Below are 26,310 nucleotides of genomic sequence, written 5' to 3' on the forward strand. Positions count from 1 at the left end.
CTGAATTGTGTGCATGGTCCCGGGGGTCTGTAGATGAGGGTGCCTCTGAGGGTGGTCTTGGGGTCGATGTGGATCTGGAAGTGCAGGTGTTCGGCAGGTGAGAGTGTGTCGTCGGTGTTGGTCGTGATGCGGATGGAGTTCCGGTGGATGATGGCGATGCCTCCTCCGGTCTGGTTGACGCGGTCCCTCCGGATGATCTTGTAGCCGTCCGGGATGGCGATGGCGATGTCGGGCGCTGAGGAGGCGTTCATCCAGGTTTCTGTGAGGAAGGCGACGTCTGGGGCTGTGGTGTCGAGCAGGTTCCAGAGCTCGACGGCGTGTCTGTGGACGGAGCTGGTGTTGAGCAGGATGCACTTGAGGTGGTTGCTGCTGGAGTTCGGCTTGGTCGGTGCTGGTGTGGTGCAGGTCCGAGTGCAGATGAAGAAAACTAACTTCCATGTGACTTCTTCAACCGAGATTGGCATGATCCGGATGTAGTAAATCATGCTGTGTGTCATATGGATTAGTGGGGAGACTAGTGTCTCTTATCGCTCTTATGTTATGTCACATTTTCTCTACTTTCCTTTTCACAGGTGTCTCTTTGTTCGGTACTTTACACATCATTTTGTAATGTTTTCTTTACAACATTGCAAACATTCTTGTTCCATGGCAGTGCAGGTTCCTTAGTGTGGGCATTATTGACCACATCAATAACACTCAAGTTTCTTCTCATGTTGGCTGTCTTGGTCTATTTTACTTTATGACACTCTCTAAATGTTGATCTTTGGTTTTCAAGTTCAAGAAAACTTTATTTCAGCAAGTTCTGCCATGAAAGTACAATAGTATAGCATTTTTATACTCATTGTCATAAAAACACATAATAAAATCTAGCAAAAATAAAAAAAGGGAATGTAAAAAGGAACAGCGGTAGCAAATAATGAATGTAAGCAAGATAACCCCAAAGGCAAAATAGTTATTGGAGGGAAGAGGGACACGCCCTAAAAAGGGTTTGCCTCATAAAGTGCATCAAGCATATACAAGTATCACATTTAAGGATAACATTAAAGGAGTATTACATAACGTCAGCCTATAGCACATACTGTTTAAAAATATAATTAAGCGAATGTGAGAGATAAAAAGAAATAAGCTTCAATCAATAGCATTTAAAATCAGGGAAATTGAACTTTGGATAGAACGACGGCAGCTATGGGCAGTGCTCTAACTGCTGACCAGGCATCTTCGTCTGTTCCACATTGCAAATAAAAATGTATCAATTGCCACAACAAAAACTGGATAAGTATCATGTTTGAATATCCTATAGACCTCTCTATAATTTAACCCAGATTCCTACAGAGTTGAAGAACCCATTTAGATCTAGCATCACTATATAGGGGCCAAAAAAAGATCACATGGATCTCTGTTTCCTCCATATTCTTGCACCTGGGGCATAACAACTTTTTTACACCCACCCAGTTATTGTTAAATGCATATAGGGGGAGTGTCCCGTGCCTACATTGGAGATACAGTTTCTTTGCTAGAAAAGGTTGAATAAAATCTAGCACAGGTTCCAAACTATAGTGCTGCTTTATGTCTAAAAGCCTGTAGGTAAGACTGGAGGAGTCTACTGTCTGGAACATACTTGCCAGTCTCTGTTCTTTCAAGGCTGATGTTAAAGATTATTTAGATATTGTGGGACAAGACTCTTCAGGTGTAGCCCACATGTAATTTCTCCCTAATTTGCAAAGTTCGTTCCGAATAAAAGACAGCCTGGGAATCTTCCCCCCCCCCGGATAGACAAAACTGATTTAAGCTCCTCTCTGTAATGTTCCAACTCGGGAGTGCTCCATAGCCTACGCCAATATAAAAGCGGGCGAAAAGCTATCAAGTCAGCAATAGGAGCAATGCCATGTCCATCCTGAGAATAGTTAGTGGGGTACTTTGCGCGAGGCCCAGAAGTTGCCTTAAAAATATTTTCAGTTGCTGTCAGAACATTACTGGGACGGTGGCCCCAAATTTCGGCACCATACAACGTTGCTCCCCTTGCTTGGACCTTATATATTTCTGCAGGGGAGGCCAATCACTTTTACAGCACAGTTCCTATTCACTTTTAAAATCCCCCCACTTGCCTGGATGAGTTTTAAATTTACCTTGTTAATCTGTGGGCCCTATTCCATTTTCTCATTGAGAGTAATGCCCAGGTAGTCAAAAACTGGGACCCTCTCTAAGGACTTGGAATCCAATTTTGGGTGCGGGCAGTTGGTTGAGTCAGCATGAAACACCATGTACTTAGTTTTTTTTATATTTACCTCTAGATTCCTTTTTTTGCAAATGAGCTAAATTCCACAAGGACACGTGCATCCCCATGGGTGTTTTCAAAAGTGTGTCATCGGCAAACATTAGTGCAGGTATATTGCGTTTAGCAAGTTTTGGGCAATCTATATCCCTAACGGCCAAAAGGTCCTTAATTAATCCATTGAGAAAGGGAAAAGGAGCCAATAGTTTCCCGCCATTCCCAAATCTAATGCTGGCAAAAGTGCCATCGTGAAGACGCTTAAGCTGTTGGCAAAGAGAAACTGGCGCACCCATCTCATGCAAAAGGCCCCACAACGGGTCGCGATCCACCAAATCGAACTCAGATTTTATGTCCACGAACGTTAGGTAGAGGGAACCCCCTTTCAGTGGATTAGCTGTAATCTAAACAGCTGATCGATAGTAGATGTCTTCAATCTAAATCCAGCTTGTAAGGGAGTTAATATATTATATTGGTCCATCCAGGCCTGCAACCTCCCCAATCGGACATGAGCAAAAATCCTTTGTGTTACATCGATTAGGCTGATAGGCCTGTAGTTTGCTGGTTCTAATGGGGAACCCTTTTTAAAGATAGGGACCTCAGCACCTACCCAGGTTGGGGGGAGGGGGGTCAGGCCATGTAGTAATGCATTAAAAAAGCACTGTAAGTATGGTGCCCAGACTACCTGTTCAGATCTAAACAAATCCCCTGGGACCCGATCCAATCCGGGAGCCTTGTTTGGTAAGACTTTGGTCAGGGCCACGGACACCTCGGCTAGCGAACAGGGGGGTATCTCGGTAAGGGGAACATGAATATGGTCTATACAGTCAATGCCGGGCAAACCCAACTCAGTGGCCCCTAATTGGGACTTTGAATATAAAGATTTAAAATGGCTTCACCATACCTCCTCCCCAAGGATTGGCTCTATTGCAAACCTACCCTCTGGTTTTCCTGTTTTCACAAGATTCCAAAGTCCTCTTGGATCTTTTTCCTCTAGAGCTTTTTTGATGGCCTGTCATCTGTCAATTTCCCATTCAGTTTTAGCGAATAAAATAATTCTTCTAAAATGTGCCCTTGCTTCCTTGATGCTCGCATTGTCACCCTCCCTTAATTTAATCAGCAGGGCGCTCTTTGCATCTCTGCATGCCCTATTATACCAAGGGTTTTTACCTCTATATTTATTTCTTTTGGGGTTTGAGGGATTAGAGAAAAAGTCTGCCAGGGTTTCAACCAAATCCGGATGATTTTTCCCCAACACCTCTTTATAATCGGTATCATCGCTAGTATCCATAGTGGATCTTGCTTTTCGAAGAAGGGGATGATAGATTTATACAAGGAAGCCACTGCCTCTGGTGATTGTGAAAACGTTCCCCAGCTAATTCTTTTACCACCATCAGTTGTCACTAAATCAAGAGGGGGCAGATTAGTTGAGGCCTGACCAGCTGTCACTTGGGACCAGTCCAAGGTTACAACCAGCGGATTATGGTCGCTTTCAGCACGGGACTGGACCGAAAAGTTCACAATCCTTTTCTATCCTGTGCCAAAGATCCACACTTTACTAAAATATAATCTATTGTTGATGACTGACCATTCCTTTCAAAGGTATTCTTCCCTGGATTGTCATCAATTAAACGCCCATTGCAGGCCCTCAATGAGTGTCCAAGGGTAAATGAAGTCAGCTGTAGGACCAGAGGGGTCCAGCCCCTGATTGGATAATGGTTGCACATTGGGATTCCCCAGGTTGAGTCCTCATCACTTGTGATAGGATGTGATAAACCAATTAAAGGTTCGTAATGGCAATTAAAATGCCCGCCAATGGTATAATGGACATGCTCGTGCAGGGTGGAAATAAAAGCAGCCAAGCAATCTAACGTCTGGGATGTCTGTCCCTACCTCACAGGGTGGGAATAAACATTAATGATGGCCACCTTTGGGAATTTACTAGAGGAGAGGATAATGCATAAAATATCTGGGGAATAGGTTTCAATCACCTTAACTACACAACCCAAGTGTACACCAACCCATATCCACAAACCTCCTGATGGTCTTCCCCTGGCCCCTTGAGCCGCCGCTTTACAATAAGTAGCAAACCCTACTCTATGAAGGGGTTTCAAGGACCATGTCTCCTGGAATAGGCAGATCTCATGATTATTGGTAAATTGAACCCAATCCAAATGGTCCATTTTGGCACCTAATCCAGCTATATTCCAGGACAACATCTTTAGGCCCTGTGATATTACTGCATTGGTGTTCTCTGTTGCTAAAATGGCATCCCCCCACTCAGGGCTCCACAATGGGTTCGCCTCCACCAGGTCGTCAGATATTTCAGCATTAAGTTCAATGAGGCGTGGTACTGCCCCTAAGGGGTTCTCTAGTGCTGCGATAGCATTACTCATCAGCAGTAAATAATTAGGGCCACTTACACACTCTGCCCTTTGGACTGCCCTGGCATTTAATGACACTATTGGAACCCCCATTCAGAAACAGGGGGCTGCCACCTCCCAGGAGAACTTAGTACTATCCATAAGCTCTTTTGTGACGTCTGATATTCCCGTTGGAGATTCCATTCTCACTAATTCCATGCATCTGGTTAGTTCATAATCATTGGCCTGGGTCCCGCTAGGGCTAATTAAAAGACCTTGCTGTGGACCCTTAGGGATTAGATGTAGACTACTGTGATTCAGTCAATCCACCTGGTCTAGAACACTAAATCTGTTACTGACGGGGAAGGTGGCTGATGGCAAAGAATTGTAATTACAGAGCCTGTAGTTTACATGATCAACCTGAGGCCTAATCTCCCAATTTTCCCCGGAATTCCCCGGAATTACCCTTTCTCTCAAGCAAATAATTAGAGGAATAGGGAGAATATAAGTAAGTTAAGGGGAAGGATTGTATCCCCATTGCCTCCCGCATCAGGTGCCGGTCACAAATATGCTCTACTGCCTCCCTGTCTCTAAAATTAATCAGAATAGTCACCCTCGATACATTTCTTTCTTTGTCCCACCCACCCAACTCTGCGGACAAATAAAATTTCACTATAAACATGAGGAGGAGTGGCCTATTCACATTCAGCCAATAAGTACACTTATTTTTTAGTTCTCTATACGACTCCTCTTTGCCCTGCCCCAGCTTAGGTACGCCAGCCAAAATAACAACATAAGGAAATGATGCAGGTGGTAAATCAATGCAAGGCAGGCTGGAATTCCTTTTGCCCTGGCCAAGTGAACGCGAGGGTTGGTCAGCGGCTTTGTCTTGACCCGTGGTACTGGGCGCCAAGCCGCCTCCTAATTGGCATGGCCCTAAGCCCTTATTCAAAATAAGATTTCTCCCACCATGTGACATATTGCCTTGATTCAAGGTAGACCCCACCACTTCCTTCCCACTAATAGATGTTGATGGCAAATTAGAAGGGGGAGAGATAGATGATAGATTGGTAGGAATGGGGGGATTGCACATTACATTCGCAGCTGTTACAATATAACCCCCCAGTAACTTTTTACTATTATCGTTATTAAGCACAAGAAGTGGATCTAAATGCGAAAGTTTGTCTTCTATAAGTGCAAGTCTTTCGATGATTGGTTTAAGAGATATGGTGAGTAGGGTACCCACCTTGTCCCAGAAGTCCTCAACAAGTTGTGGGAAATGGCCACCAGTCATATCGGAATGAAGGGCACCCAGTAGAGGGATAGATGGCGTAGTCTCCAATGGTGATGGCGTTTTTGGTAGCTCCAATACATCAGGACTGTTGGCTTTCCGGGATTTAGCGTTTTTTTCCTCTGTTGACCCCCACCCCGTTTTCTCTTTACTGCGGTATCTGGCTCTTGGGCAGAGGTGTGCAGAGAAGAACTGTGCACAGACCTCGTTAAAACACGTGGGGATGTACTGCGGGCAGATTCTCTTACTGTTGTGGCATCAGACAGAGTGACAGATGATGGTACCAAAGACTGTGCAGTGCCTACTGGGTCGTTAAGTCCCACAATGGCAAGTTTTTGTCTCCTCCCATGGCCTGAATACCAACACCCACATCTTCAAGTTGTACAGGTGACCTAGCATGGATTAGCCCTCCCAAAGACGAGCGTTTGGAGTGAATAGGGTCCAACGATAAGCATCGCTCGGTCATGGCTATATCGTGGGCCAGTGCTGATGTTGCTCTAATTATGAACTGGTCCAGTGTCCCTGCCACAGACCCGCTTTTAGTAGCAGTACTCCTCCAAATTCCACCTCCAGTAGCCACCTTATAGTCTGACTATCAAAGCAACTTGAACATATTATCAAAAAGCCAGGTCAAATCTGGTCCCGCTGGTATGCAAATATGAAGTAATTAAGGTAGACTAACCTTGGTAAACCAATAAAGTTAGGGGGGTGACCTCTTACGTGCTCGAACGGGCTCAAACGGCACACCCTTGGCCAGAGTTTCGCCTGGGCGCGCCCGCACGCGTCCCGTGCTGCGGCAGCCCTGCAGTTGTTTTAAGCGCCTCCTGGCGCTTCCTGAGGACGCTGCTGAAGAGCGCCACCGGGAGACTCTGGGAAATGGAGTCTCCGGTGCTTCCCCTGGTCTTGGCAACGGCGGTGCAGTCCCCTCGGACTGTTGGAGCGCGAGGTCAATCTTGCAGCGTGTGGCAGGAAAGGCAGCAAAAGGCAGCAAAAGTGACCCATGCTACGGGATCCCTGCGGTTGTTTTAAGCGCCCCCAGGCGCTTCCTGAGGACGCTGCTGACGAGCGCCACCGGGGGACTCTGGGAAATGGAGTCCCCGGCACCTGGCTCTTCCCCTGGTCTCGGCAACGGCGGTGCAGTCCCCTCGGACTGTTGGAGCAAGAGGTCAATCTAGCGGCATGTGGCAGTAAAGGCAGCAAAAGGCAGCAAAAGGGACCCACGCTGCGGTAGCCCTGCGGTTGTTTTTAGCGCCTCCTGGCGCTTCCTGAGTTCGCTGCTGACGGGCGCCACCAGGGGACTCTGGAAATGGAGTCCCCGGCACCCGGCGTTTCCCCTGGTCTCGGCAACGGCGGTGCAGTCCCCTCGGACTGTTGGAGCGAGAGGTCAATCTTGCGGCATGTGGCAGGAATGACAGCAAAAGGCAGCAAAAGGGACCCACGCTGTGGGAGCCCTGTAGTTGTTTAAAGCGCCTCCTGATGCTTTCTGAGGACGCTGCTGACGGGCGCCACCGGGGGACTCTGGGAAATGAGTCCCCGGCACCTGGCGCTTCCCCTGGTCTCGGCAACGGTGGTGCAGTCCCCTCGGACTGTTGGAGCAAGAGGTCAATCTCGCGGCGTGTGGCAGTAAAGGCAGCAAAAGGCAGCAAAAGGGACCCACGCTGCGGTAGCCCTGCGGTTGTTTTAAGCGCCTCCTGGCGCTTCCTGAGTTTGCTGCTGACCGGCGCCACCAGGGGACTCTGGGAAATGGAGTCCCCGGCACCCGGCATTTCCCCTGGTCTCGGCAACGGCGGTGCAGTCCCCTCGGACTGTTGGAGCGCAAGGTCAATCTTGCAGTGTGTGGCAGGAAAGGCAGCAAAAGGCAGCAAAAGGGACCCATGCTGCGGGATCCCTGCGGTTGTTTTAAGCGCCTCCAGGCGCTTCCTGAGGATGCTGCTGACAGGCGCCACCGGGGCACTCTGGGAAATGGAGTCCCCGGCACCTGGCGCTTCCCCTGGTCTCGGTAACGGCGGTGCAGTCCCCTCAGACTGTTGGAGGGAGAGGTCAATCTAGCGGCGTGTGGCAGTAAAGGCAGCAAAAGCAGCAAAACGGACCCATGCTGCAGTAGCCATGCGGTTATTTTAAGCGCCTCCTGGCGCTTCCTGAGGACGCTGCTGATGGGCGCCACCGGGGGACTCTGGGAAATGGAGTCCCCGGCACACGGCGTTTCCCCTGGTCTCGGCAACGGCGGTGTAGTCCCCTCGGACTGTTGGAGCGGGAGCCCTGCAGTTGTTTAAAGCGCCTCCTGGCGCTTCCTGAGGACGCTGCTGACGGGCGCCACCGGGGGACTCTGGGCGCTTCCCCTGGTCTCGGCAACGGCGGTGCAGTCCCCTTGGACTGTTGGAGCGAGAGGTCAATCTCGCGGCGTGTGGCAGGAAAGGCAGCAAAAGGGACCGTTTGGTTTTAAATCCTCTGGTGCTTCGCTGTGGTTTTCATTTGTAGTCAAGATGCTTGCGCTACTTCTCTGCTTTTCCTGACTCCATTTTTCTCTCTAGCATCTACACTTGCTTATTACCATAATTTCCTAAATTTCATCCAGTGTGTAAATTGTCTGTGGCAACCATCTTCAAAGATACTCCAGCTTAGATCCCTCAGTGGTCCAGACACAATTTGGATCCTCATCGGTGGAATTGTGAAAGTCGCAGAGCTATAGTAGCCCATTGAGGCTTATGATGAAGTCACTCATGTTTTTTTCCTTTTCTTGCTAAGTCAGATTGAAAAGGTAGCATTCATAGTCAATGCTCCTTTTGAGTAGCAATGTGTTGTTTACTGTCACTCACACGTTTCAATATGTTGTTGATTGTTCAAGTAACAGTTATTAATTATTCTGATGATATCCTTGAATACCAAGCTCTTTAGGACTGATAGCATTTGTTTTTCATCACCCTCCCCTGAAGCATTATGCCTTACCCGAGCGTAAATGCTGTAATGGAATCTTTTGGTGAATCATATTATATTTGGAGCTCTATCTTACCAATTCCAGCATGCCCATGTTCTTCAATAAATCAATCCTGGTTGTATTATGAACCAATGTCCGGTCTTTCTTCCACTCCAGAGTTTCGTTCTGCCTATGAGTTGCTTCCTGGAACATCAGTGCACTCCTTCAAGAAGAGAGCCGGAGGAGTGTGTTTAACTTCTCTCACCTGAACTGTGCTGTTGCCAGCTCACATTTCTTCTGAATTCCAATCCTCCTGTGTGGCTGTGTGCTAGGAGGAGGAATTTAAACCTGGCTTGTGCATTCAGAATTTGCGCTTCAACTGCAAATACTGGGGGCTCCTGATTTTTTCTCCAGTTGCCTGCACTGTTGAATCTTTGAAACCTGAAAGGAGTCCTGACTCCTGCTACTGCTGTTTTGTGTGTCCAGCTTTCTTCTGACTGCCCTGTGCATCATTGTGGTTTATGTGTTTTTCTTGCTCCACAGTCTCACCTTTCTTTGTACCTATCCTTTTTAGCATGATGTCCTTATTTCTGTATTTTCCCAGTTGGACCCCTGACCATGTATGTTCTGAGTTGGCTGAAGTTCTCTTTGTTTCTTTGTTCTGATCTGCTGTTCTGAATTCCTGACTTATTTAATGTACCAACAAGGCATTACTTGTTCTAGAGCCTGTTGGGTACATCCTCAAGTTCCTTCTTCCGAATACTAGTTCCACTTCTCAAGTACCAGCAGGGCTTTACTTGTCCAAATGCCTGTTAGGCATAGCCTACTCTTGATCCCTGTATTCCTGTATTCCTGTTCTTGATTTCTGATTTCTGAAGCTCTGTACGTAACTCCATCGTTGGGCTTTCTGACTGTCTCCTTGTAATCTTGACTGTCCTGTATTCTGGGTATTCTTTACACTCTGGTTTTCTATTCTTTTCAAAATTCGGTACACTGTCTATGACAGTCCATATTCATTTGGAGTATGACCTCTGGTTGGTATCTGTTGCCATCAGGTAAGGGAACGACTTCTGTTGTTGCACCCAGGTCCTTTGGAGTCTTATCTGTCTCACTGTTGTTGACAGCCTTGGTCCATCTTGCATTGAGTACAACAGTCTCTATAACAGCAGACCCAACAATGAGTTTACTGTAGGACTGTTTTTAAGAGCAATCTGCTGGTGCCAGTCCAAAGGGTGTTCCCTAAGCAACTAGGAGACCTCTTGTCAAATACCAGTACATTCTTTACTCTGATCAAACCCTGTTCTTGTCTGTCCCCTGTCCTCTGTAGTTCTGTGACCACTGTTATAATACAATTAGCCGGGTATTTACCTTGCCCTGTCACCTTGATAAGAATTACCTCTAGGATCATCCAGTACTGCCTCTGCTTCCTTACAATGACCATCAAGGACATGTATTGGATGAATCTCAGCTGTAGGAATTGATAGAACAGGCTACAACTGCACTAAAATAGAATATAGATTATGAGACTGTACCTGTTTGTGGTGATGGCCATTTGTGGCAGAAACAAGTTCAAGTTCAGTAATTTTTATAGCGCACTACTCACCCAGAGGGTCTCAAGGCGCTTGAGGGAGGGTGGGTGCTTTACTTGTCGAATAGCCAGGTTTTTAGCTGTTTTCTGAAAGAGAGGTGGTTCTGTGTGAGGCGGAGGTGGGTGGGGAGAGAGTTCCAGGTTTTGGCCGCTAAGTAGGAAAAAGATCTTCCTCCCATGGTGGATCTATTAATGCGTGGAATTGCGGCGAGGGCTTGATTGGATGAACGAAGTTGGCGGGTGGGTGTGTAGAAGGATAGTCGTTTGTTGAGGCATTCGGGTCCTAGTTTGTAGAGGGCCTTGTGTGGGTGGGTGAGGAGACGAAACTTTATTCTCTTGTTGACGGGAAGCCAGTGGAGATCTTTCAGGTGACCGGAAATGTGAGCTTGACGGGGGATGTCCAGTATGAGTCTGGCAGAGGCGTTTTGTATACGTTGGAGTTTTTTCTGTAGTTTGGCTGTGGTTCCGGCGTAGAGGGTGTTTCCGTAATCTAGTCGGCTAGTGACTAGTGCGTGGGTGACTGTCCTTCTTGTTTCGGTGGAGATCCAGCGGAAGATTTTTTTGAGCATGCGCAGGATGTTGAAGCATGATGATGAGACGGCGTTGACTTGTCTGGTCATCGATAGGGAGGAGTCAAGGATGAAGCCAAGGTTACGTGCGTGGTGCGTGGGTGTGGGTGCTGTACCGAGGGCAGGTGGCCACCATGAGTCGTCCCAGGCAGAGGGGGATGATCCTAAGATGAGGACTTCCGTTTTGTCCGAGTTTAGTTTTAAGCGGCTGTTCTTCATCCATTCGGCTACTTCTTTCATTCCTTCGTGTAGATTGGTTTTGGCGGTGTTTGGGTCTTTGGTGAGTGAGAGGATCAGTTGGGTGTCGTCAGCGTAAGAGATCATGTTGAGGTTGTGTTGGCGTGCGATGGATGCGAGGGGACTCATGTATACGTTGAAGAGGGTGGGGCTAAGTGATGATCCTTGAGGTACGCCGCAGATGACTTCCGTGGCCTCTGATCTAAAAGAGGGGAGGCGTACTCTCTGGGTTCTTCTGGTGAGGAACGAGGTGATCCAGTCTAACGCTTTACCTTGTACTCTGACGTTGTTGAGGCGTTGTATGAGTGTGTTATGACAGACTGTGTCGAATGAGGTCAAGTAGGATGAGGGCAACTGTTTCTCCGTTGTCCAATAGTGTTCGGATGTCGTCTGTAGCAGCAATGAGGGCGGTTTCGGTGCTGTGTTTGGCTCGGAAGCCGGACTGTGAGGGGTCAAGTGAGTTGTTGGATTCAAGGAAGGCGGCGAGCTGATTATTGACGGCTTTCTCGATGACTTTGGCCGGGAAGGGGAGGAGTGAGATGGGGCGGTAGTTCTTAAGTTCAGAGGGGTCCGCTGTGGGTTTCTTCAGAAGGGCGCTGAGTTCGGCATGTTTCCATCTTTCTGGGAAGGTAGCGGAGATGAAGGAGCAGTTGATGACATCACGGAGATGGGGTGCGATGATGGAGTCTGCTTTGTTGAATATGTGGTGGGGACATGGGTCGGTTGGCGATCCTGAGGGGATTGAGTTCATCAGGCGAATGGTGTCTTCGGTGGTGATTGGGTTCCAGGCGCAAAGGTTGTGAGAGTGCTGTTTTGGTTCGGAGTTGGGTGGAGTGGGTTGGTCTTCGGATAGGTTTACAAAGCTGTTATGAATGTCGGCGATTTTGTTGTGGAAGAAAGAGGATAGAGAATCGCAGAGGTCCTGGGAGGGAGTGATGTCGTTTGTGCCGGCGGTGGGGTTGGTGAATTCTTTGACGATGTTGAATAGTTCCTTGCTGTTGTGGGCGTTGTTGTCGATTCGATCCTTGAAAGCTGATTTCTTGGTGGATCGGATCAATTGGTGGTGTTTGCGGGTGGCGTCTTTGAAGGCGATCAGGTTGTCAGTGGTTGGTTTTTTTTTCCATGTTTTCTCGAGGGTACGACATAGCTTCTTGGATTTCTTAAGGTCCTCGTTGAACCAAGGGGCCTTTTTGTTTCCTTGTTTGATCTGGTGGTTTTTAAAGGGTGCTAATTCGTCCGCGCTGTGGGTGATCCATTGTGTGAGATTAGTGGCAGCTTCGTTTGGGTCCGATGATATGGCGGGGAGGTTTTGGTTAAGCGATGTGAAGAGTTGGTCGGTGGTGATTTTGTTCCAGTTTCTTCGAGGAATAGGTTCTGGTGGGATGTGGGTCGTGGTCTTTTTGTAGCTGAAGTGGACGCATCTGTGGTCCGTCCAGTGGAGGGCTGTGGTGTGATCGAAGGAGATGTGTTTGCTGGAAGTGAAGATAGGGTCGAGCGTGTGTCCGGCTAAGTGGGTGGGGGTGTCAACAAGTTATTTGAGTCCGAGATTGGCTAGGTTGTCCAGAAAAGTGGTGGTGTTGCTGTCATTTTTCTTTTCCAGGTGGAAGTTGAGGTCTCCCAGTAGGATGTAATTCTCGGAGGTGAGGGCATGTGGGCTGATGAAGTCGGTGATGTCTTCGTTGAATTGTGTGCGGGATCCTGGTGGTCTGTAGATGAGGGTGCCTCTAAGTGTGGTTCTGGGGTCGGTGTGGATCTGGAAGTGAAGGTGTTCGGCGGTCGTGAGGTTATCGTCAGAGCTGGTTGTGATTCGGATGGTGTTCTTATGGGCGATGGCGAAGCCTCCTCCTGTTTGGTTTGTGTGATGGTTTCGGATGATCTTGTAGGTTTCCGGGGTGGCTATGGCGATGTCAGGCGCTGATGAGGTGTTCATCCAGGTTTCTGTAAGGAAGGCGACGTTCGGTGATGTAGTGTCAAGAAGGTCCCAGAGTTCAGTGGCGTGTTTGTGGACCGAGCGGGTGTTCAGCAGGATGCATTTCAGGTGGTTAGAATCGGATCTGTGTTTGGAGGAGGAGGATTTGGTATGGGTCTTGATGCAGGCGAACTTGCAGGAGAGGCAGGAGAAAGGACCATGGAAGTGTCCTGGGGTAGCTACGCAGCATTGTGGGGTGCTACCGGGTTTGAGGGTAAGGAGAGTGGCGGTATCATACGTTATGCGGGTGGAGGGGATTTTGCGGGGACCAGGGGGTCTGGCGCTGGGCGCGGTCCAGGCGCGGACAAGCGTAGACGGGCTTACCTTTGGCGCACCTTCGGCGCGCATAGGGCGCGATCGCTGCGCGTGAACGCTGCGCGTAAAAGCATCTGTCATATATAGATAGTGGAGGGGGGAGGGGCGAGGGAGGAGCAGCTGGGAGGCGGGTGCGGGGCGGATAGCCGGTCTGTGAGGCAGAACAACAAACAAACAGACAAAATGGCAGCGAGCCAAAAAGCGCTACAGGACGAGATGGGGTACGGCCTAAAAGAAGCGCTAATAGACTGGTCAGCACAGTCAGATAACAGTAAACAGAGCAGGCAAAGCGGGTGACACAGACAAGAAATAATGGTGCAGTAAATATCTATGCACGGTCTCCAAAGTACAGCGCTACAATCTTTAATCAATCTGCAGTGCGAAGCAAGTCAGGTAATAGGCGCTACAGTCAGGTAATGGATCGCTACAATGCCTAGCAGCTTCTACCAGTGCGAGCAATGCGTGCAGAGCGTGATCGTAACGATACCAGCTGATGTGCAGGGAGCAGCGAGGGCAGCGACCGCTTCGCCGAGGCTCAGGACAGTCACACCCATATAATATATTAAAAAAAAACATAACACACCCCAGTAGTGAACCTACTTCCTCTGAAAGTATCCCTACTCATGCTTCATGGGGTTCTCATTTTGTTTGCAATCTCTTCAGGTGAGCTATCAATCTTCACACTGTGTGGTTCACTTATCCCTTCTATAACTCTGTCTTTTCAGCAACTGTCATATCAGTTCACTACTCGCTATCCACACACAGCATCATGGGTATCTTTAAATGCTGGGCTCCCTCACTTGCAGTTGGATAGGTATGCAAGTACTTACTTTACAAGTTCACACCCTATTTCTTAAGAAGCTTCTTATACATAACCCCTCTAGTGTCCTACCCACACCTCTTTGTCCAGGAATTGGGTGAGTACTTACGGATATTGACATAGCTTCCATGGCTGTCAGCATCTGTAAGGAGATCAGATGTATTGTTAAAAGGAGGAGTCAGTACTGATAATTTGTCATGTATTTTACATTTTTAACTTGTTGGATTTGCCTTTTTAAACACTCATGTCCACCATGCCTGTGTCTTCCTTGTACAAGCCAATAGGCTGAATACTCTAACTAATCTGTCACATTTTTGTTGTAAACGTACCTACCTATTTTGAAATGTATAGCAACTAAAATGAAATGGTTCCCTTTGCACATTTTTAACTTATGAATATCTGCATTGTCCCACACCGAACTCTGGGCTTTATATTGAATGTTTGGTCTATGATTACAAAGTTTTGTAGACTGATTTCGAAATGTGATGGGGTAGGGGGCAATGTTTAGGTTCTGTAAGGGAAACAAAATCTTAAAAGTATCTTTGAGCCAGCCCATTTCTTATCTTTACATGCAATTGGTTGGTCCCACGTTGCACTTGTTTTCTTGCTTCCTGCTGGTCATTGCCCACCCTCTCCTCCGGCATTCCTCCTGGGCTTCTGTCTTTGTCCCGGCAGTTGAGCCTGGACTAATTACTGCTTACTGTGGCAAGTATTCTTCCACTGGCAAGTAGGCCTCTGCAGGTATTGGTTTTTTTTTTTGGGGGGGGGCTTCAACTCACTTTGAGTGCCTGTCTCAGCAGTCCCTTGTCTTCACCCCTCGTCTCCTGCTGCTTGTCGTTCCTTTGTCCCACCTCTCCCTCCCCGTTCATCATTGTTTTGAACCCGCTCATCATTGTATTCACCCCTACTTCCCCCTGCTAGCCATTGTTTTGATCCAACCCCCTTCGGCTCACCGTTCTTTTGACCCATCACACCGCCTTCCTCACGCTTGTTACTTTTTGGACCCATCACTTCCTGCCTACTGCTAGCCACTGTTTTCATCCACCACTGTTTCACCTGCTGTTGTTTTGAATCACCATACCCTCCCCCTGTCTGTCATTGTTCAACCTCTGTCTGCTTTCTAGATGCTCAAAGATCGAACCTCAGCATGCTTTGTTCAAGATCTGCTGCACACTAAAAACAGCAACAAGCCATATCAGACTGTAAAATATCTGAGAATATCAGGCAATATTTACAGAGTAATGTTGGTTTTCCTGTTTCTGGGAGTGCATTTGTGCACAAAATCTGCTGCAGTTTACCCTTTCTGGTTTGGTGTTGACAATGATTGAAAGGCTCGAATTGATGGAACGACTTTTCGTAAAAGAATTTACATTGACTAAAATATAAGGAACACACGTACTGAAACCTCAGTGGCTGCATTGACTATTTCTTCTTTAAGACATATGCTCTTCTTTTCCATTTAGCTTAAATAATCAATCGCTGAGCAAAATTAAATACCTGACATCCCTCGTCATTGAGTTGACTCCTCCCACTCCCTGCTCATCATTGTTTTGACTCCTTTAACTCCCCGTTTGTCTTTGCTTTGACACCCCCTCCCTTGCTGATTGTCATTGTTTTAAATCCTCCTCCCCGCTTGTCATTGTTTTGACTCATTCCTCATCCGTTAGACATTGTTTTGACCCCTCCCTCCATTCCCTCGTTAGCCATTGCTTTGACCCAATCCCCTTCTACTTGCCTTTCTTTTAACCCACCACCCCACACTCTCCTCCCGCTCGCTGTTATTATGACTCACCACTCCTTCATCCCTCTTGCTGTTATTTTCACCTACCCCCCCTCCCGCTTGCCCTAGTTTTGAATCACCACACCAACCTCACACCAGTCCTTGTTCAGACTCTTTCCACTTTCTTGGTGCTCAAAAATTTAACCTCAGCACGCGTTGTCCAAGATCTGCTGCAAGGTAAAGGCAGCAACAAGCAAACAGGCTGTATCAAATTATTAAATACCTGAGAATTTCAAGTAATAATTGCGAATGAATGTATTGTATTGTATTGTAATTGTATTTATATAGTGCCTACAACCCTAGACGAGACTTCAAATCGCTTTGAACCCATAAAGGTAAGTGGTGAATTAGCATAGTGAAATATGAAAGTAATTTGAGCAGTGAATATGTTAGTATGTTAGTCTGCTATTTGGATTGAGAAGGACAGCAGAGGGCAAGAAGAGGACAAATGTTTGCATTCATTTAAATAGCTCTTTCTACCCCTGTTGAGGTGTTGAAGCACGTTTCGGTGAGTAGCATGCTACTTTGGAACCCAAACAGGATTTGTGGGGAATTAGTTTAGGGAAACATGAAATTAATTTGAGTGGTTGACGTGCTAATCTATTATTTCGATTGAAAAGGAATAGTGGAGGGATAGAAGAGGGAAGGGTCTAGAATGTTCTTTTTTAGTTCATAGAAGTAGGATGGGGTTTGGGATGAGTATAGGGGAGTGGGAGGGGTAAGGGTCAGAGGGAAGGCTTGTTTGGGAGATCTGAATAGTAAAAGAGGTATGAGATGATGCAAGGAGGGGTAGAGGAGGGAAGAGTCTAGAAAGGGTTATTTTGGGGAACATAGTAGTGGTATGGAGTTTAAGATAAATGAGAGCGTGGTGATGAAGGATATATTGATAAAGGATTAGGGTGAGTCATAGGGCAGTGCACTGGAAAGAGTAGTTGAATGAAGTTTGAGATGAGTCGGAGAGTTGAGGTAAAGGATACATTGAGGGCTGTATAGGGTGAGATAAAGGGTAGTGCATTGGATATACCCCATTAGAATCCAAGTCATAAATATATAGATACATGAGTACATAGAAGGTATATATATGCATAAGGAAGGTAATATATGTAGATTCAAGTTGCATTTAATAAACTCCAGCTTTCAAGTTGTACTTTAAATTAATGTATTTGTTTTTAATTTTTGTAATTCAATAGTGATGCAATTGTAGAAAATTTAGCTATGACATATCAATTTAAGTAGCCACTTGATAAGCATGATATGTGCCTTCCCACTTTAGAGGAGAGGATTTTAGATGTAGATGGCTCTACTCGGGATTCAATAGACACCCAGGCAAACTGGAGCATGAGATCAAAAAGGCGAAGCGGAAGAATAAAGATCGGGTGGGGCGCTTACGTCACGATAAAAACCGTGTTATGTGTGTTGCAGAGTCTGAAACTGTTTCTAATATGAGAAAGGTTGTGGAAGGCATGCTGGAATCCCTGATTGGTCGTGAAGGCTTTTCTCAGGTGTTCATTGTGGAGAATGCACACAAATCCCTGGCACCCAAGCCAGATCAGAACACAAGACCAATAAATACACTCATACTTAACTACAAGGATATGTATGTGGTTCATAGCCTAAACACAGTAAATCCCGACCTCAAATAGGATGGTCTCCCTGGACTCTACGTCGCTGGTCCAATAAACCAGAAAATTGTTTTCAATTGGTCAAGAGGATGCTGCATAAGACATTTGTCAAATACTCCATGTTCTATCCAGCCAAACCTAGAGTGGAGTATAATGGGAATTGTTATTAAACCAACAAAAATCAGTACTGGAGTTTGTTGAAACATATTTCAAGCCTAGGAGAAGAACAATATCTCCCTCCAGCAGTCACCAACCTGTGGGGATCGGAGATTTGCAACAGCTGGTTCTAGTGATATTGTTCAGGTAGTCATCAGGCCCCCATCAGCGTGTTATGATGTGATGTCTTCAGTGATGTGCACTTTGTATTGGATCTTCTGAACATATGCTCTTAATCTAGATGTCCACAAGATTAAGTTGGTCTAAAAGTTGAATATATTGCTACTGATAATATACAATGCTATTTATTCACTCTGTTTTCAGAAGGTTTAAGGAATATTCACCCACCAATCAGAGAACTCTCTTGTTACATCTGTTGTGATGTATATGGTCTAAATGATATAGGGAATGTATGGTCCTAGTGCGGGTACCAATTAGATATTGTTGCTCTGAAAGCTGATTATTTTGCTACTTCAAAAAAATGATTGTGTTCACTCACTTCGATTTAATGGTCTGAGTACTCTCGGTGCTTGCACTGCTGTCACCCTCTGCACTATTACAATTTGCTGCGAGAGTGGGTTGGCAGGCTGGTTTTCATTACAGTGATAATGGATAATTATTAATTACCTTTGGTGGAATGTGGGTTCTTGTGCATCTCTAATGAGGCGGGTATCCTCAGATCACTGCATACATGATTGGGGCAACTGAAGAGTCAACTCAAGTGTCCTGAAAATGATTATGCCTTAAGCAAGGACAAATGGACATTACTTAAAATGCAGGATAACTGGAAAGAGGTCAGGGACTGGCAGAACACAAGCACTACATTTGGACAGAAAAGCTTGGTCCAGAACCTTTTGGGAAGACTATCAGCCTGGTAAAACACTGGTATGGTTCTTGAAGGCATACTGTGACACTACATAGACATAAATAACTGCACATCTTTATCTTTACTGTGGATAGGCCCTTGTCTTTTATGCATTTTATTCTCCTGCATTTAAGTTCCGGTTATTTTTCACACTTACTGTTCCAATGATGTTCAGTCATTGTATTAAAGAATTATTGGAAAACAAATGTGGCTATTAGAACCAAACTAAATTACAAAAACCTATGCATGCTAAAGAACACAAACATTAGGTTTGACAATGAAGACCAAACACAAATGAAATACATTATATCAAACCTTCCAGCCCATGAGTTCCATCAAGTAGCAAAATCACAAAATATAATTATAGACGGAGTGTTGAAACATTTCAAAAACTCAACAACAGTTACAGATCTGGGTTTAATCCATTGTTAGTTTGATCGCCAAGTCACCCCAGTTTGGACCCAATAATATGCAAATCAGTCTTGACCCTGCTCCCCATGGGAACAGTCTAGCCTGAACTGCCCAGCCACGTCTTCCCCTGGACCAGAAACAAGTATCCTGGGACCGGTTTCATGGCATCATCCCTCATCAGCCAGGCTACCTTGAATCCAGTGGCATTGTGAGCAAGGGACCCAGGTCTAGGCATACCCTTAGCCACCTAGGGTACACATAGCAACCCAGCAACATCATAAAATAAAAAGATGGACAAAATGGTGAAACATTTCAAACACTCTTCTAATCCATCGTTATTTTGCTCGCCGCATCACCCCAGTTTGGACCCAGCCGTATGCAAATCAGTCTAAACCCTGGCATGGCACAGCAAGCAAGGGACTCTTATCACACATTTTACCCTTTCCTAAATAGCTTTTTATTTAATTTCATTTTTTATATGTATGTATGTATGTTTCTCTTTCCATATGTATTTGTATTCACAAACCACATATATTCATAAACCCTCAAACTAATTGTCTATGTATATATGTATTTGTTCTGTTCTGGGGTTTTTTAAATTTTATTTTTAGGTAAACACCACTCAACTCCATCTTTATATGTTTTATCTGCTTTCCCTTAGGTGTTTGCACATATGGTATATAGGTGTATATCCACATACACATTTACGTTTTATTATATTTTAATGTCATTTTTATTTACGGGTAGAATCCCCATCCCTTCCCCCTTAATGTTTATATAATATTTGCATTTGGGGTGTATACCCTCAAGTTCCTTTAGTTATATGTTTTATACATACACATTGTAGGCAGCTGTATCTCTGTCTTGTGCACTAAAAATAAGTACACTGTGTAGAGAGTTCCATGGATCCCTAATTAGCTTACAGAGACTAAAGTAGATAATGCTAACGCTCTCTTTTGTGGTAGTGTGGGTGAGCAGTTCGGCTTATCAGAGGGTAGTGCTAAGCATTTGTTGTACTCACAGGGGCGATAAATGAGACACTCACTCAAAGAATACACCTAAAACCAAATTAGCAAAATAACACTTATTTTTATATTTTTTGTAAAACCAAGCACTTTGTTCAAAAGTAAGTAATGTTGAAATTGCCACACGTAAGTAAAATTTTCAAACCTGTGCGCTTTTACGCACAATGCAATTCTATGGCAGGAAAAGTCAGAGATACATAAAGGTAGGTAGAGTCCGTTTCAGGGGGGTTCACCTTCAGGGTACAGAGTCATCGTGGGCCAAGGCCCAAAGTACTACCAGTAGTTCTTCTGCAACTGTCCGGGTTTTACAGGGAGCAGGGTGCTGGCGAGGTTGTAGCTGGACATGCTAAGGTGAAGAAGGGGGCACCTGGAAACAGGCTGCACAGGGAGATTAAGGGCCAAGTGGGAGAGGTTCCATATGGAGGCTTAGGTTGCAACGGGTCAGGGAGCAAGGGGGCATAGACTTTTTTTAGAACCCAGGCAGGGAAGCTCCGGTGCAGAGCGATTGGGGCAGCTAGGCTGGTATGCAAACATGCTCCTTGGAGTTTGAGGCAAACAGCTGGCAGGGGCAAAATCAGGACAGCTGGGCCACTCACAAAGTGGGTCTCATTGATGCGGACGTTCCTCAATGGCTGCTCCGTCATGGTGCAGTGGGAATCCGGACTGGACTCTCACTGTTGGTGTTTGGGGCTGTATGGCTCCACTTTGTCCAGGTGTCTTCACACTCAGTGGGGAAACAGATCTGATGAGTACCTTCTCCTGGTCATCGATGGCATCGGTTGGGCCAGGGAGCTGCAAGGGGGTGGACCGGATTCTGTTCCTTGGTGCCTGCGAACTGCAGGGGAGTAGTTCCTCTACTCCAGGGGAGTCTGTAGGCAATTCTCAAAGTGCTGGCAGGCTACCCTAAGGCTTTAGTAGTTCTCCAGCTTGCAGGACAAGTCACTCCATCGTTATTTGCCGAGAGAGGTGTGAGCAGGCAGGTTTCATACCAAATGTTCTCATCTCTTCTCACCAGGCAGTCACTCTTCTTCAGCATTCTTCTCTTGATCTATTAAATCTGAGTTCCTGGGTGCACGGGTGGCAACTAAATACTCAATTTACGGGCTTTAAGGAAAGGGACAGTTAGTAGCCAATGGACTGCCTACCATAAGTGTTTCTACACCCTCTATATGACCACTCCCTGTGGCAGTGGACATAATCCTGACCCTAGAATGCTAAACCTGTCTAAAACAAGATGGAGGAATCTGAAAAGTGGGGTCCACATCAGCTAGTCCACCTTAGGGGTGGTGCTAGCTTGATGTCAGCACACCTCCTAATCTCACTAATTTTCCCATCTTTCTTGTTGCCAAATAGTGGGGCCAGGGTAAGGGGTGGGTATTTCGACTATCTGGAGAGACCTGAGCCGCATAAAAATGGCGGCAGGGCCTTTTGAAGCTTCCCACGCTGTAATGCTTTTGCTGCTTAGAGGAGGTGTGGTTGGTTTTCCTGTTTTTGAGAGAGCATATGTGTAGAAATTTTGCTGCAGTTTACCCTTCCTGCTTTTGTGTTGCTACAAGCGAAAGGCTTGACTTGGGGTAATACGTGTTTGTAAAAAGTTTGAAATTTGAAATTAGCTAAAATATAGGGAACACATGTACCATACCTCTGCGGCTGCACTGACTATTTGTCATTTAAAACGTAGGCACTTCTTTTCCATTTAGCTTAAACAATCACTGCCTAAGCAAAATGTAATTCCCGAGAGTTGATCTTCCTTAATATTCATGCTTTAATGTCTAATGAATGGTTGCGTACTTTAAAAAAAATTGTCTGTGTTTGAAGAGACTGCTGTATCGACTGCTGTGCCTACAAATATGGTAGTTACCATATTTGTAGGCATTGTCTTGGGCAGTAACCTCCTTTCTTTATTACGTATGGGCCATGCAGTACTGGCAAAAAACGTCAACAATATCTTCTTTTTAGTGCAAGCAGTAGGTGCAGCATAGGATAACCTTGATGACAACCTTACTAAATGTAATTTCAATTCTGCCATTAAAGCTCTGAGGAAACACTGATCTAGGGTTTAAATAAGATAGTGACTTTGAAAAGGTCCCCTTCAGGTACTAAATGCAGCTCCTTGTCTCAAAAAAACATTGAAAAAACCCTTAAGATATTGATGCAGTGCCTTTTTCATTTCACATGTGCACTTCATTCGGAATAACCCAAGAGTATTTGTTTTTTCCAGATATTGTTTCTTAAGTATTTTTTCATGCAGCATATAGCACATTTTATAACTTCGATAGGGCGTACTATAAACTGAGGCACATGTGGGTGCCTTGGTGAGTTCAGGTTGTGAATGGATGTTTATGACATGGCACAATTGAGTGCGCTAAACCACCCTCCACAGACCTCCGTTACTTTAAAAATCCACCTGCTCGCCTTTCTTTTTTCAAAACCCACTCCCTGCCCTTGTCCCACTCTCCTTAACCCACCCTCCCGCTGTCCATTGTTTCTAACCCCCCTCCATCCCTCTTCCCTGCCGTTTCTAACCCACCTACTGAAGTTGTGCCAAGTATCAAGCAACTTCTGATTACAAGTCTAGTCTCCCCCTCATGATTTCTGCATTCAAAAACCCAATTCCTCAGTGGGCTTCTGCCCACTGGTACTGGTCTAATGAGACTTGCAATATTCACTACCAATAACCTGCCCCTGCAGGACACTGCACAGCATTTTTGTCACGTGCTCCCTGCCTGCCATAGTGCTTTATCCGTGCTCCTCACAGGAAAGGGAAAAAAATATGTATCGGCATTTCTGATATACGGTTCTGCAGCACCACACTTTCAAGTCCCATACTTGACAACAGGCCTTGATATAGTTAATGGGAGAAATACATTCTACTGATTATTTTTCTAAATTCTCCCATTTTACTCTTTGTAGGAAGGTGGCTACCTGACTATGGTTACCCCAGATTTTTTGCCTTGTGTTTAGCTGGTTTTTGACTTAGTTGACCTGGTTCCCTGTTAATCAGGGCCCCAGGCCATCTGCTCGCTCTGTAAAATGGATTCCATGTACCCTAGGTACATACCACAATTGGAAATGGACTCCTTGTCAGCCCCTGTACCATGCACTATAGGTGCCCAGGGCATAGGTGCCACCAAGGCCTACCAGGGGCTGCAGCATATCTTTTGCCACCCCTGGCTGGTTCTTAAATTGACACAACTGGCTGATCACTCAGCTGGGGTAAGGTGGTGTAATCACCCCTTGCTTAGATATAGTATACCTATATCTAAACCTATATCTGGACACATATAAACCTGTGAGCCACTCCTATGGAAGGCCTTATCAATACTGGAGGCAGAGTGCGTGGTTTACTGTGAGATGGAGCTCTAGCATGAGCTGAGCCTGTCTGCAGTCGTCGGGAACAAATCCCTAAGCTGTTTTAGGATAATGCCATACCATATACTCTTAAGTGCATTATAATCCTCGCGGTTATATAGCAACTTTGGTTTGGCTTTATCAAAACATGTCGTGTAAGGTGTCATACGATTTGGAATACTATCCCCTCGCCAGTTCTGGCGACGGGGATAGCATTCCACCCCTCTAGAGGGGTAAGACATGTTACTTTACTTAAATGCGGTTAATTTCTAAAAGGACCTTGGATCCACAAAATGGATGCCTCTGCCACAGACACGAGTCTGACCCCCTGAAGCTGACCGAAACTCAGCCAAAGGGGCCTGGACAAAGGGTTTCCTGTCGCAGGGAGGTGTTACACCCCCCCAGACAGGAGATAGTGGATTGTAGCAGGGAGGTTTGAAAGAAACCAGACACTGCATGGGGAGCACAAGGCTGCCCCTTGCATAATCCGGCCAAACCGGTTCTGGGGCACTCCAGCCCTCGTGCCAGGGCGGCCTGGATCAAAGGAAGGGGGTGTATCCACCCACTTCCTGGGTCCCACCCATAGGAGGGGACCTAGCAGGTAATCCAGCCCCCAAAATTAGTATAAGACTGGGAGCAGTGCCAAAGCACTTCAGATTATCCTGATGAAACATAAGAAACAAAACTCTGGACCCTTCGACGTCCTACTCAACGTAGAAGACTGAAGAATCTCCCTTGTGGTCAAGGAGTGACCACCCTGTGCAAACAGGCACCATCCAGCCCTCGACGTCTGCTTTGTTGCAGTTCCCGCCGGAACTCGAGCAACAGAGATCATCGAGATCAAGCTTGCCTGCCTTCTAACAGCCCGATCCACAGTCCCTGCAGAGCTGGGACCCGTGGAGGCGACCGGAAGCGTGGGGCACGCCATCTTGGAAAGACCACGAGACGCTGACCGTGCAGCCCACGAGTGACCCTCGAAGCTGTACAACGGGGTTTGAGAAGCCCCAACCCTGAGCCACTCTTGCACCGAAGTTCACCCCTCTACACTCGACGAGTGCTGCGTGGGGCCCTTCTGCTTCTTTTGGCTCAACGCGTTGGTCCGGTCACTTGCCAGCTGGCTTGTGGCCCCTGTGCTGACGAAACTTGAAATTCGACTTGCGATTCTGGTTGCTCCAGATTTGCACCAGCTCCCCTGAAAAGGAGCCCCCACTCTGACCCTCCTGGTTTGAGTGAGAAGCAATCTCCCGGTTCCGCGTGGATTGCTTTTGCCAAGTGTTGTTTGCTACAATCTTGAAGCCGACAGCGCCGACGGCGAGAGCCTGCATGAGACAGATCGTGACCTGCTCCTGGACTTCGAAGATGCCCCAGAGCCCACGTGACAGCGGAGAGAAGCTCCTCAACAACAACCTGATTGCGCCCGACATTGCCTGGTTCCGTCCTGGTTCCACCCTGGTCACTGCTGAGTGACCCAGACTCTGTCCCCTCTGCTTTCAGGTACTTTTCGACTTGAGTCCACCCTTGGACTCCACCGGACACTTCTCTTTCACCCCGCCTGCAGCCCTTTCAGCTCCAAGCACCAAGAGCCTGCGTGACGAAACCCGACTCAACTTCGACCCTGTGCACCCGCTTCCTGTGGGTGAGGTAACCTTGCAACGCCGGTGTTCCCACACTGGTACACACCTCTAGGGTCTGTGTCTTAAGTTTTGTTCCTCTAGGTTCAGCGGAAGTGTCCTTAAACTTTAACTTTGTAACTTTTACGCACCATTGGTTAACATTGATGCATGCGTGCACTTTCTGCACTGCACCCGAATCCCGCGGGCTTTTCCCGACTTCAGCATTGCTTGTCCCGACTGCTCCCAGCGATTCCCTAGGCCCTAGGCCTAACCACTGTTCGATTGGTTTCTCTTATACCACTTGTTTAGTATATGGTCTGAGTGGCCCCTCGCCCTCATCCATATTTGTGCAACTTTGTATGTTATACTGTGCTTTTGATTTAACGCTTGTGCCCCTTTATTCATAAAGAATACTGGGGATTGTTTTTAGTAATAAATACATATATTTTTATAATATATACTTGTGTGGTGTCCTTTCATTTGATATTACAGGATTGTATGTGGTAAAACAGCTCGCTTAACACGACCTCTTAAGTTAAGCCTTTAGGCTGCTTAGTCCATGCTACCCCTAGGATAGCTTGTCTAATAAGGTTGACTTACAACCAGACACCATAAGGGATTGTTTGGTCTGATAACAGGTGGTTCCAGGATTGGAAACATCACCTAGCTGACCGAAACTCAGCCAAAGGGGCCTGGACAAAGGGTTTCCTGTCGCAGGGAGGTGTTACACCCCCCCAGACAGGAGATAGTGGATTGTAGTAGGGAGGTTTGAAAGAAACCACACACTGCATGGGGAGCACAAGGCTGCCCCTTGCATAATCCGGCCAAACCGGTTCTGGGGCACTCCAGCCCTCGTGCCAGGGTGGCCTGGATCAAAGGAAGGGGGTGTATCCACCCACTTCCTGGGTCCCACCCATAGGAGGGGACCTAGCAGGTAATCCAGCCCCCAAAATTAGTATAAGACTGGGAGCAGTGCCAAAGCACTTCAGATTATCCTAATGAAACATAAGAAACGAAACTCTGGACCCTTCGACGTCCTACTCAACGTAGAAGACTGAAGAATCTCCCTTGTGGTCAAGGAGTGACCACCCTGTGCAAACAGGCACCATCCAGCCCTCGACGTCTGCTTTGTCGCAGTTCCCGCCGGAACTC

At 46.6% G+C, this 26,310-nt stretch overlaps 1 protein-coding gene across 1 annotated transcript in view; it reads right to left on the bottom strand.

Moving 5' to 3' along the window:
- LOC144769106 (uncharacterized) overlaps positions 1-26,310 on the bottom strand; it is a 362,128-nt gene that overhangs the window by 32,431 nt on the left and 303,387 nt on the right. The window contains exon 7 of the mRNA XM_078653109.1: positions 14,445-14,477. Within this exon, the coding sequence (XP_078509235.1) occupies positions 14,445-14,477 (33 nt within the window). The remainder of the gene's footprint in view (positions 1-14,444; positions 14,478-26,310) is intronic.

The sequence above is a fragment of the Lissotriton helveticus genome, chromosome 7, assembly GCF_964261635.1.
Source record: "Lissotriton helveticus chromosome 7, aLisHel1.1, whole genome shotgun sequence".
In the NCBI taxonomy this organism is placed as follows: domain Eukaryota; kingdom Metazoa; phylum Chordata; class Amphibia; order Caudata; family Salamandridae; genus Lissotriton; species Lissotriton helveticus.